The sequence below is a fragment of the Bison bison genome, unplaced genomic scaffold (assembly GCF_000754665.1).
Source record: "Bison bison bison isolate TAMUID 2011002044 unplaced genomic scaffold, Bison_UMD1.0 scf7180017863957, whole genome shotgun sequence".
Taxonomy (NCBI): Eukaryota; Metazoa; Chordata; class Mammalia; order Artiodactyla; family Bovidae; genus Bison; species Bison bison.
In genome coordinates, this window is record NW_011494529.1 from 2,717,391 (window position 1) to 2,729,881 (window position 12,491).

At 36.8% G+C, this 12,491-nt stretch overlaps 1 protein-coding gene across 6 annotated transcripts in view; it reads right to left on the minus strand.

The window, feature by feature from the left end:
• The window catches only part of NFIA (nuclear factor I/A), a 406,342-nt gene that overhangs the window by 387,608 nt on the left and 6,243 nt on the right, over window positions 1–12,491 (minus strand). For all 6 annotated transcript variants that reach the window (XM_010833919.1, XM_010833915.1, XM_010833920.1 and 3 more), the window contains one exon: window positions 7,526–8,057. In XM_010833919.1, coding sequence (XP_010832221.1) covers window positions 7,526–7,943 — 418 coding nt within the window. In that variant the 5' untranslated portion in view covers window positions 7,944–8,057. The remainder of the gene's footprint in view (window positions 1–7,525; window positions 8,058–12,491) is intronic.

Sequence of the window (12,491 nt, forward strand, 5' to 3'; positions counted from 1 at the left end):
ATTAAAATATATATATATATATCTTGTGCATATTTAAAAATGTACAAAAATCTACCCAGTAAAATATTACATGCAATTATGATTTTTAAAATAATAGTTGCTTTAATTCCCAAAACATCTAGAATCAATTCATCTAACTTTATCTTACCAAAAAAAAAAAAATTCTTAAACCTGTGTTATAATGCTTCTATTCACTAAACTTCTACATTCTAAAAACAAGAAAGAACAAGTCATTCCAGATTTTTGACCCCAACACTAACAAGCATGAGACCATTTCTCCCTCTTCTAACCAAGTGTGGCTTCATTTTGCGGACAAAACCTGAACTTCACTGTAAAATATCTCCGTGGGAAGGGTTTGGATTTTGACTTTTTATTGCCCTTTGATTTAAGGTAGGTGTGTGATGCCATTTAAGTGACATCCAATCCCTCTTTAAATCCAGACAACAGGATGTAAAGAGGGATATCAGACAGATCTGAATTTTATTTTTAAAAGAATAGGACACAGAATCAGGAGGCCTGGGTTTAATCTTGCTCTGCACAAGTCACTAGGCACCTCTGAGACTTGATTTTCACCTGTACAAATGGACAGTGTATTACTTATTTACAATACTCCAATGAAGTTTAAAAAAAAAAAAAAAAAACAGAAAGCTACAATGTATGACAAAATATAGTACTGCACTTGCTGCAAAACAGACACTGAATAAAATTTATTATTAATATTTGCCCAGCTGCCTGCTTGCCTGCCTTCCTTTCTTCCACCCATCTCTTTTTCTGTGCAGTGCTGTGCTGTGCTTAGTCACTCAGTTGTGTCCAGCTCTTTGCGACCCCATGGACTGTAGCCCTCCAGGCTTCTCTATCCATGTGGATTCTCCAGGCAAGAATACTGCAGTGGGTTGTCAGGCCCTCCTCCAGGGGATCTTCCCAAACCAGGGATCAAACCCAGCCAGGTCTCCCACACCGCTGGTGGATTCTTTACCATCTGAGCCACCAGGGAAGCCCCTCCTTCTCTCTACTCTTAATCTATCAAGGTCCAAAATACTTACCACTAGGAAAATATGTGAAAGACACGAAGACAAATAAGTTTAAAGCTCTCAAAAAACATGAAAGCTATATACCACTTCAATCTCCAGTTATTACCATCATCCTAACCATTTCTCAGGTTGAGATTAGCAATATCTCACAGACCAACACTTGCCAAATGCACAAATGAATTTATCTCAATCTTATCTCATTTAGTATCTGTTACAAACAAAACAGCAAAAATATCCTCTGCTCCAAACCTGCCACAATTTGTCATTTGTGAACGTATTCCTTTGGCTAAAAGGCCATGTTTATTTCACTAGAATATTAATAAGACTAACCCTGTTAGATAAAATATACTTTTACCCTGTGGAATTGTCATAGCAAAATAAGAAGTATTGATTTCTAATAGTTGGGGAAATGCCTAGGAAAAAAGCCATTTCTATCTTAACAGCAGCTAGAGAATTCTGATAAATTCTAAAGTTTGGATCAATCACTTCTAACAGTTGCCTTGGTGGGAAATGGCCAAAATGTTGACAACACTGTAAGTTTCCCCCTTGAAAAGCAAAATGGTAATAATAATAATGATTATCTCAGTAGCCCCCTTTCCAAGTTCATGCATGCCACAGTGTCCTTAACTGGACCCCTAAATGCTACAAAGAATTTTTGCAAAACTTTTCTTTCTAAAAATCTGAAAAGAAATTCCAAAAGCCCCCACATAGTCTCTCAGTCTAGAACATACGATGCAAAAAATGATGGTGAGATGGATTATAAAATTCTCCACCTGATGTCTTACTGCCTGGGATCCTTTTACAGTCATTACTTAAACCAAAACACTTTTTAGAGCATCTCCATTTGCAATTAAGTTCATAGTTTTATGTTTCTCTTAACAAAGCATGCCAGTTCATTCATTCTCTTCCTCCTCCACCTGACTTCTTCCTTCCCCTGACCTCACCTCCCAAGGATTTACAATTTTATGTTTAAAAGCAAGATCTAACCTCTAAATGACCATGGGAAAATAATTGCTGAAACGACAACAAATTGGTGTTTAGCACATTCACTGAATGCAATCTGTATTTTATGTTTTTCCTTCTATTCTAACCTCAAAATTGTTTTTAATAATCTATATTAACATTTGTGAGCAATTAGAATTGTTGCTGCTTCTGTGCAAGTTTTAAAAAACCGACAGGCTGTTCTGCATCCTCTGGAAGCAGCTTGAGGCCTTAACCAAGTAAAACACCCAGTCCTACTGTGTACAGCAGTGACCACAACAAAGGCTGTGGTTTCTCCCACACTAGCCCTAAATAGGTTTAAATTAATGCTATCCATCACGGGGTGGAAAAGCAGACAAGGCAAATCCAAGCCAGCAGCGTTGGGAAATTTCTTACCAACACTCAAACCTCTGAGCCATAAATGAGCTGACCTCTGTTTTACTCCAGAACAACCCTTTTTCCCTATTCCTTCTACTCTCTCTGCCTTTCAACTTCTTTCTCACCACATTCTAGGATAAAGAATATTTTTACTGCATTCTAAATAGAGGATATTGCTACAATCTTCAAGTTATGTAGAAAACACTCAAGGATATAAAAGCCATATTTAATCTCAAGTTTGTTGATTGGGCTAACTCCCTTAAAGAATGAAAAGATAAGTAGAAAGATGACATCTTCTAAAAGCTTGTGCATATACCAGTAAGTTACAGTACATCAATCAGCCACAAAATCCACCTTTGGTTTAAGGTTAGGGTTACAATTTGAAATAGAGTGGTACTAACATTAAATATCACTGTATATAATCTTACCCCATTCTTTTTCCAAATACAGTTTATTATTATAAATCAAAGAAACTAACCACACAACTATTTCTACTAGGCAGTTTATTAAGGTACTATAATGTATAGTCTTAGATTTGAGTGTAAACATACATACACACAAGCTCCTGCTAACAGGACATATTAACTATATTTTAGATACACAATCCTGCCACAAACATAGTAAGTTACCTTAAATTTAAAAATCATCACAATTAATTTAGCATAAAATTATAAACTGTAACAATCTAACATTATCCATTAAAATTTTTTTTATAATTCATGGGGTCGCAAAGAGTCGGACACGACTGAGCAACTGAACTGAACTGAACTGAATACTACTCAGTATGCACTGATAACCTTCCACAGATGATTACACTGTATTTCAGGTACCCGCTTTTTAGAAAAAGAAAGCATTTCCCTCTACTCTATCCAGCACTCTGTGTGCAGCCTGGATGTGCACACACATGCACACGAAGCGCACACACGCTCCTACACAGACACTCCTAATCTTACACCTGCTCTGAAGCAGTAGGAAGTGAATTCTCAATCTGTCAACATGACCATCTGCTCTATCTGCATATCACGGCTTCCTCTATTACTATATGAAGGAATGGCAATCACGAAGCCAAAATACAACTACGGTGCACCTGAATGGGAGTCTCTCTTTGTTGAAATGGAATAATATGTGGCCTATCAAGGAGAAACTAACAGTAACAGAAATAATTTGAATGAGCATTCAGGACAACATAATTAAGTGAACAATATCGTACAGGTAATGTGGTCATCAGGAACCCTGCCAGCAGGTTTCCAGGACAGGTACCAAGCTTCCCAGGCACCGCAACTCTTCCAGTAAGTGAGCAAACCTATATTATTCCTGGTCCGAACAACACGAAGTAAAGGTAGCAACGATGGGAGCATGGAAGCAATCAGTAACAACTGTACTGAAAACACTACTGTGCAAACACGGGCACTTTCCACCGTGAAACTAACAAGTACTCTGCTACCATTGGGAAAAGTTCAGTTTGCTCTGTCACGGGCTAATTAACAATTACAGCAACTACCTGACTTCTGTCCTGTATTTGTCTTTCAAAGTGAATGTTAAGGCAACTAAAAATACTTTCAATCTTAGAAAATTCCTCACCTGCTAAAAACTGAAGATGCTCATTGTGATTAATCGCCTTGGGGCCTAAAGCCACTCAAAACTTAGCAAAGGCCTTCGCTGAATTAAACATAATTCTATTTGTTTAACTTTAGTTTTTAAACATCTCCACACAGCTGCCTCAGCTTTCATTCTATCCCCCAGCAGGTAATAACTATAAAAAGTAAATTGTCACACTGTCATTTTATGGCCTAGATACAGCAACCTATCTCTATATAAGAGATGAGTCCTTAAAAAATCTAACCCCTTACCAAATTTAACTAACTCAACTGAGAATCTTTCTAGAATCTGATTACATTACCAGAAGTTATACAGAAGCAGTTTAAAAAAAAAAAAAAACTCTCCAGAAAGTTCTCGGTTGAGTGCCTACTAATGAACAAAGGTTAACTTTATCTAAAAGGTCAAATGCCTGGTGGCTAAGGTTATGACCTTAACAACTTAAATTGTGACCTTGCCACGTGCCGGGTATATTGTAGATTCTGATACAGATCATCTGGTAAAGACTAGTCATAAATTAGCTTTACTGTTACACGCCCACAAAGAAAACCATTTGCCACAATACCATAACATCTCCAAGATGTCATGTGATACATGGGAAGGACGACTCAAGTACAGACCAAATTCTGGGCATAAAATGGTTTTACTCTTTTGTACTTTTAACGAGATGAAATTCTCAGGCTTCTGGAATCACTCCGATTTCATTACACTTGTTACTGTTTATCAGCCACAAAATTCACAGTTCTAATGCCCCTTGATTTAGAGGGAATAAAAAAAAAAAGGAATGCAGTTTATGTATTGTATTTTGCGTCTCAATAACTTAAAAAAATCATCTCCTACACTTTTAAAAAACAACTGATTCTGCATTATCTTCCAGTATTTACATGTGTGTTCCAAGATTTCAACTTCCGTCCAAAGAAGAGGCTGAGGCATGAAGCAATAATTATTGTATGCATTTTTAGAAAGAAAAAAAAATCTTCTTGTGGCAATCAAGGGGGGAAATGGCATTTTGGGAGGAAAAAAAATACATTTAATAGAAAGGAGGGAGGGAGACTATAGGTGAAAAGGCCACAATGGTTTTGGCAAGTTTCTTGAAGCACGTTTCAGAGTCTCTGCCTCCTGCCAATACTGGCAAGTTCTCAAAACTTTTAAGGAGGTAAAAACATTGTTTAGTGTTTACAAATCTTCAGTATTATAACAGATGCTTGTCAAATCAGTTGTATGCGAGTTGACCGATCTACCTCCTATTTGTACTGGCAGCTTCCCTTCCACAAATAGCAGGCCTTTAAATCTCTGAAATCAAATTTGAGATATTTTCAGACAAAAGGCCATGAGCATCCCTCGGACCCTTCCCGGTGCGCGCAGAGGCGCCGCGGCTGCGCAGGGAGAGCCAATGGCCTGCACTTGGCCGGCATTCAGTCAACCGAGGGATTCTGGGAGGCGCAGGGAAACCGAACCGAAAGGTAGTCTGATCCACGGTGCTGGCAATAAATCTTTCATTAGCAATAAGGATGCTCACTCTTCCTAAGCAACCTTCTACCTGCCATTTTACCAACATCAACCTTCCGGTCCTTGAAACCGCCAGCAACTGTGTTGGCTCAAGGATCTGGAGCCATAAAACGGGCAAAAACCGTAAACAGTGAAAGAGAATCCAACGTGAAACGGCGAGAGCGAGAAGGGCTGCGTCTCTGTGAATCTAAAGGAAACGTTTACACCTAAAACTTAGAAGGGACGCTGCTCATACCAATAAGCGTAGAACGGGTATTCCGTTGTGATGTTACCTTCGAAGGACGCACACACCGCGATGGGCATCACTCGTTGGCACCTGCAATTTCCTATGTTGGTCCGTTAGAGCATTTATTATCATTTATAAAGTATTTACTTCTCCAAATATTATAGATTAAACACACGATTTTTGAAGAGTGTGCTCCCAAAGCACCTCTAATAGCCACACCTTTTTTTGCACCTTGCCCTGGCAGAATCTCTACTTATATTTATAAAAATAAAAAAATTTTAACTCTGCTTTTACAGTAGACAAAGTAACAACAATAGAGTTAACCAAGAGTTAATAAAGGGCCGCTTGTTCCTGTTTAGAGGTCATTTGGGAGATGTTGCATTTTCGTTTTTGCTACCCAGAACTGGCTAAAGCAACAGGCACCTCTTATAATTAAGTATACATTTTCAAAAACCCAAATATTTGAAACACTTACAGATCACATCCTCTAAAATACTCATCTATCCCCTGCCAACAGAATGCAAATGATGATGTGACATGCTTGCAAAGTAAATTTCTCCAGTTTCTTATGTAAGGACAGATGGATAACAAAAGTTCTCTTTCTAAAACATATATTGAGAAAAATAATAGAGAATAGGCTATCAGATGATTTCTTTAAAAAACTGCTCACATTTTTAGAATTAAAAATGTTTTGCAAAACAATGGAGTGTTCCCTTTTACAGGTATCATCTTCTCTGCCCTTTGGCAAAAAATACATACATACATGCACCCCAAAACAACCTACTGGAAGGATTCCACAACCTTCGTTCTTCCATCTGGCTCAAGTAACTGCCATAAAGGTAATCTAGCAAGACCGATATGTACATATAAAAAGTCAACAAGTTTCACAAGACCTGAGCTTTCACGTTAACACAATAAGCCTTTTGTCTAAAACAAGACAAGAGGAACAAAGTAAAAATGCATTGTTTTATCCAGTCCTCAATAGTTTTATCCCGAATGCTACTCTACCTGCTGTAACAGACACAGGAAAAGCATGCCTTGAAAACAGCCTTGGAACAATAAAGAATGTTATTATGAATCAAAGCAACTCAATCAATTTTCAATATTGGTTTCTCAATTTGTTCACGCACTATACAGGTTTGGTTACTTTTAAGATTAACCTTTCCATCAACTGCTTAAAGAGTTGGATTGTTTTTTTTTTCCCTTAGCAATCTTAAACACCACCAAGTATTCCTAACACAAAGTAAGTTTGTATTAGTGTGATTCTTTTTTCTTTATAAATGATCAGCAATTTGATAGCAATCTTACCTCCAACCTCTTCTTGATTAGAAGGGGGCTCAAGAGGCTCCAGAAGGTTAAAAACACTCCCAGAAAAGCAACTAAAGAAAAGCAACTAAAAACTTTGCCTCACTATCAAACTAAATGCTTTTTAACTAGATCACTTGCCAGTTAAAATAGACTCTTTCTTACAAGGGTTTTTAAGAGGTTTCTCTCACCCCTCATCAAAAAAACATGATTTAAACAATATCTCATAATTGACTACCAACAAATTGATAACACTACTTGCCAAGAGAATTGAACCGAACAAGAATGCTCTCAAAGCTATGCTTTCCCACCTGAATGAAGGTGGAACCTCAAACTCTGCAGCATCTGGCTACTCTGACATTGGGCTACCTTGGACACCACGCTGTCCATATAGACGTGGCCTGCCATAGGGAGCTCAGGAATGGCCCAGCACACGCAGAGGTCATCAGGAAAGAAGCACCTGCGAGAAAGTGGACCGACTTCTCACCATCGCACTTACCTGCTGCATGCACAAAGTATGCCAAATATAAATCGAGTTCCTTAACAGAAACCCCTATGTGATGGGGCTGGACACAGAGCCCTGGATTAGAGCACTGCGGGGACTTTACAAGGCGCTCGCCATCAGTACTTTCGAGCGGAATACCTTTAAATAAAATCACCATAACAAGGTCCAACCTCCAGACTTTATCTGCCTGGCGGAGGCAGTCAATTCTTCGCATCTTGCCTTTCTGGTCTGGGTTGGAAAGAACGCAACACGGAGGCTTTTTCCCTGTAACTGTAAGAACAAAATCCTCTCGGTACTCAGGTCGGATATCTTTCCGCAACTTGGCCAGCAGTCGAGATGCCCACTTCTGTTTGACCTCTGGTTTTTCACTTAGCAACTCATCCTTCACAGCTCTCTCTTCTTCTTTTGACATACGCTTTTCATGTTTTTTGAAGTATTTTCGTTTTCGGGCCTGCAGGTTGAACCACGTGTAGGCGAAGGCTCGGACGTGGGGCAGAAGTGCTTCGATGAAAGGATGAAATTCATCCTGGCAAAATGAATCAAGACAAAAATATAACTAAAATGAAAACAAAAGGAAACAACATTTCTTTAGATGCTCACCTTTAAAATATGTATATATAATCCTATTTCACTTGAAATTTGATTCAAGCATTACCAAAATCATACATGGGATTGCTATGGGAAGTCCAAGAGGGGGGGTTAAAAATACTATCAGTATCGTGTCTCACAATCTCAAAGAAAAAAACTGTTAAAAGTAAAAAATGGTTTGTTATGTTACAGAAGTGTACCAGGTTCTATTGTCGGGCCTACGTCCCAAAGCCTTTAGACAGCCAGTGAAGTTTATCGAAATGCTTATAACAACATATAATCTTAACCCTATTTCAAGGAAGGCATATCTAATTTTGCTCCAGCCTTGACCTCACTACTTGTAGTACAGCCAGGGCTCCGCAGCCAGATTGGCAAATCCTAAACATTTAGATGCCAGTCAGTGTTGATGTAAGTCTAGGAGCAAAAATCATCTCCACGCTCAATGGAAACAAAGACTTTCCCTCTAAAAGTAGTGCGTGTAGACTCTGATCTGTTTCTTAGTCATTTTTGTAACATTTTAATTCCTTTTTAAGTATTACAGTTAACACAATTTTTTTTTTTTACTCAAAAACTTAGAAAAATTTGGCAGGTCCATATATAAAAGAAGAAATGGATTTTATATTTGTCGGACTAGAATAAAAGATCTATGTCCAAGACATAATTGCTGATATTATGGAAATGAAACAAAAAGGCAAAAAAGGGGGAAAAAAAAAACAAAAGCATTCAAGCCAGATAGTAAACAGAATGTGTCACTGTGACAACACGGTTGCAACTAAATACATTCAGTTTACTGATGTGATTGTGAAATACCTTCAGCAATAATCATCCCTAAAGAACAGAGTACCTATTTAAATTTTGAAAATAGTATTTCAGGTTTTTTGTTCTCACAGGGAAACAGAGAACCTGGTATATTCAATGCTTATGAGACTACAGGAAAACCCTCATGCTTGCCTCTTAAAATTCAAGTAATTTGAAAATAAAATTGAATCTAAAACATTTAAAATTTTCTTACTCTTTTATTGAAAATACTTGATTCTTTTGTTTGACATTTTCTTAGGAAACAGAAATATAAAATTAAAGGAAAATTAAACAGTAACCTCCACAAAGCTTTCTGAGTACATCTAACTTTTGATTAACCAACCCACACTAATCTTACATAACTTCTCCCCACTGCACAACCCCCACCAAAAGATAAATTATTTACTTTCAAATAAATGAGGATAAGGAAGCCAAAGAGATATTTGATGACTTTTTTAAAGGGTGGAGGACAGACAAATATAAAATGCATTCTTTAAGTTTGGAATATCCATCTAAATATATACTTTGGAGGCACAAGTAACTATAATGTCCAAAATATTAATACTATCAAACCAATTATTAATTTTTAAATGTTAAAATATAAATTGAGTGTTTAAAATTGGTGAAATATTTTAACAATCAAGCCTGTTAAAATATAAATTACAATCATTTAAACACTACATATGACTGCTTTTTAGGTAAGTTTATATTAATATACAATAAATCATTTCAATAATTGACATTTAATTTTTTCCTCTCTCAACAAATTTCAGGCTTTGTATTTCAAGTTTAGGCTTGAAAACTGCTCTTTTTCAATAAAAGAATCCAAAAGCAAAGAAGTCAGCCTTTATAATGCATGTACATTAAGTGGAGAGAAAACAGAGAAAAATACAAGAATTATATTATTCTTTCCTATATACCATTTGCACTTTAAAATTTCTGATGTTTGGGTATCTTTTCTACTATTATACTTTGAAAGAGAGAAATGGGGTGGGGGGAGCATTTTTCAAGCCACAGTTTATCTAGCAAGGTATACACCAAACCGCAGAGCATTTAAACATTACTAAATTCGGAGTTCATCCTTGAAATGCTCTAAAATACATAAATTTAGGATTTGAAACACTCCTTCACATTGACTGACTTTTTTATATACACAGGACATGCGGGGGACCAAGGCTCTCTGGAATTATGCAAAGAAAGCCCGGAGTCTACCTTAACTACAAAGTGAGCTTTCACCAAAAGGAGGATTTCATTTTAAAGTCTCAGCACCATTTTAAAATGCAAAGAATAAGTTAGCTCCAAACATTCATATTTATGTCCAAACCTAGTCTTATTAAAGCACTTTAATAATGATAAACATTTAAAATAAATCTTCCAATGTGACATTTAAGTGTTCAAAGATATCCCAATATGCTTCTCAGAGAACTGCGAACTGCGTTCACTCGTGTTCAAAAGGATTTTGTTTACCTGCCAACCAAATGCCCACATATCTCATCAAAAAAATCCTTAAATGAGGTCAACTATGTCAACTAATCATTAAGAATAATCTAAGTCCCAATTTTGCATCAAAAGTATTTACAAGTTTTTACTCCCCAAAGGTTTTAAGAATGTGCCAATAAAAGTGCACAATATTTTGTATTTTTTATGACTCAGTCACATGCACAATGATAGTGCTAGTTATTTTTCTCAACACACAATTAGAAATATTCCAGAATATCAAAACTAAAGGCTATCATTCACTTGTAGGAAATGTCCAGGCATAGCATAAATTAATTTTTAAAGAAAAAAACAGTATGCCCTTATAAATCATGTTGTTGCACATATCGCCATAAGCTGTGGAATATTTAAAAATAGTCAAGAGAAAACAAAAAGAATATTTTACGTATGTACTCGGTGAGAAAGTTACAGGCCAGCAATAAAAACAAACCTGAAAACCTGTTTCAAAAGCAACAGGACTTGGAATCAGCATCTTCAATGTTCATCTGTTCGCAAGTAAGCCAAGTTTCAGAACCACGGAATGCTGATATTTCTGCAACTACTTCTTTGAAAGGTTCACCTATAAATTTCTACTGTTATCATTCTATGACCAGGTACATGATTTGGTTAAGATGTGCCCACTTGGATTAAACTATGATGTTTGGCATTTTCCTAATAAAGTTTTTAAAAATTGCATTCACGTATATGGAGTCTATTCTTTCATTTAGAGTCTTTTTATCACTATGCTTTACTGGACTTTCTTTAATGACCAATAAACTTCTTTTTTGTTTTTAAAACTGGCTCTAAAGCTTTATAAATATTCTGGCAAGTTAAATACATTGTGAATCAATTTTTTAAAAGAACAACTCATAAAATACATGACCCTCATTCACTATTTAGTGTACATTTTCTTTACAAACTGTTACACTAAATAAGCATTTCTCTTGGTGTTTCCAGAAGAAGGCCTACTGAATGTATCCATCACAGGGCCAAATAGGTTTTTGTTTTTTTTTAAAAAAAAAAACTTTCTTAATGTGATAATGGCTCATGAGCTGTGAGAATCCTGTAACTGTGTTAAATACCTGACTATGCCCTGGGCCTACATGCGTACACTGGTATCGTCATATATGCACCATGCCAAAATATAAATTTATCTATTGAGAGCTCACTGGAGAAGTCGCTGAAGTGTCTGCTAAGTTCCCTCCTCACAACAGCAGCACCACTGGTATTATCTACCAGTTCTATGTGTTGCAAACTTTTGCCAGCTAGAACTTCAGCCTTTGAATCTCAGCATTTTCACTGTAGTCATAACTCATTCAAATTATCTTACACTTTGCATCTTATCCATATGCAATTGTGAACCTTGCCAAAAGTGGTTGGAAAAGTTTCATTCCATACTTCCACAAGTTACTAAAATAGTAACTTTGGAAGTTTGTTAGGGAAAAATAAAAAACTTTTACAATAACTGAAAGCAACTGCCATCCATTATTAATGCTAGGCCTAAATCCCAAATCGACCATTTCAACATAAAAGATATATTTAAGAGTCTTCTGAGATCAAATAGCCGGTAGATGACTGTTAGATATTGCAATAAGAAGGGATGTCATGTGGGAAATAAATACAGAATCTAGACAGGAGAGAAGAAACTATGGATACTTTTTAGTCTTCCAAAAAGAATTCCGGATAAACCGTTATCTCCTGCTAAATGAAAGCAAGAAGTGGTAGCAGGTTTTTGTAGGGAGTGGTGAGTAAACATTTTACATGAAGCATACAAACTTCATGTACATTATTAATGGTCAGATCGCAATGTACCAAAACAGTATGAAGGCTCACAGTTTTCTTCAAAAAAAAAAAAAAAAATTAGCGCAAAATCACTTTGACTTCATGCCTTTTGGTCAAAATAAATAAATAAATAATATATTCAATAGGGACCAGATTTGGAGCCTTGAAGTAGCAATATTTTGCCTGGGGGTAGTGCAGACAGGGGCGGGATGGAAAGGGAGGACATGGAAAGGAGAGGCGCTGGGGCGAGAGAGACCCACGCTCCGAGTTAGGTCGGAGGGGAAAAGTTGCCCCAATCCTGAGCGCGGAGCTGCCC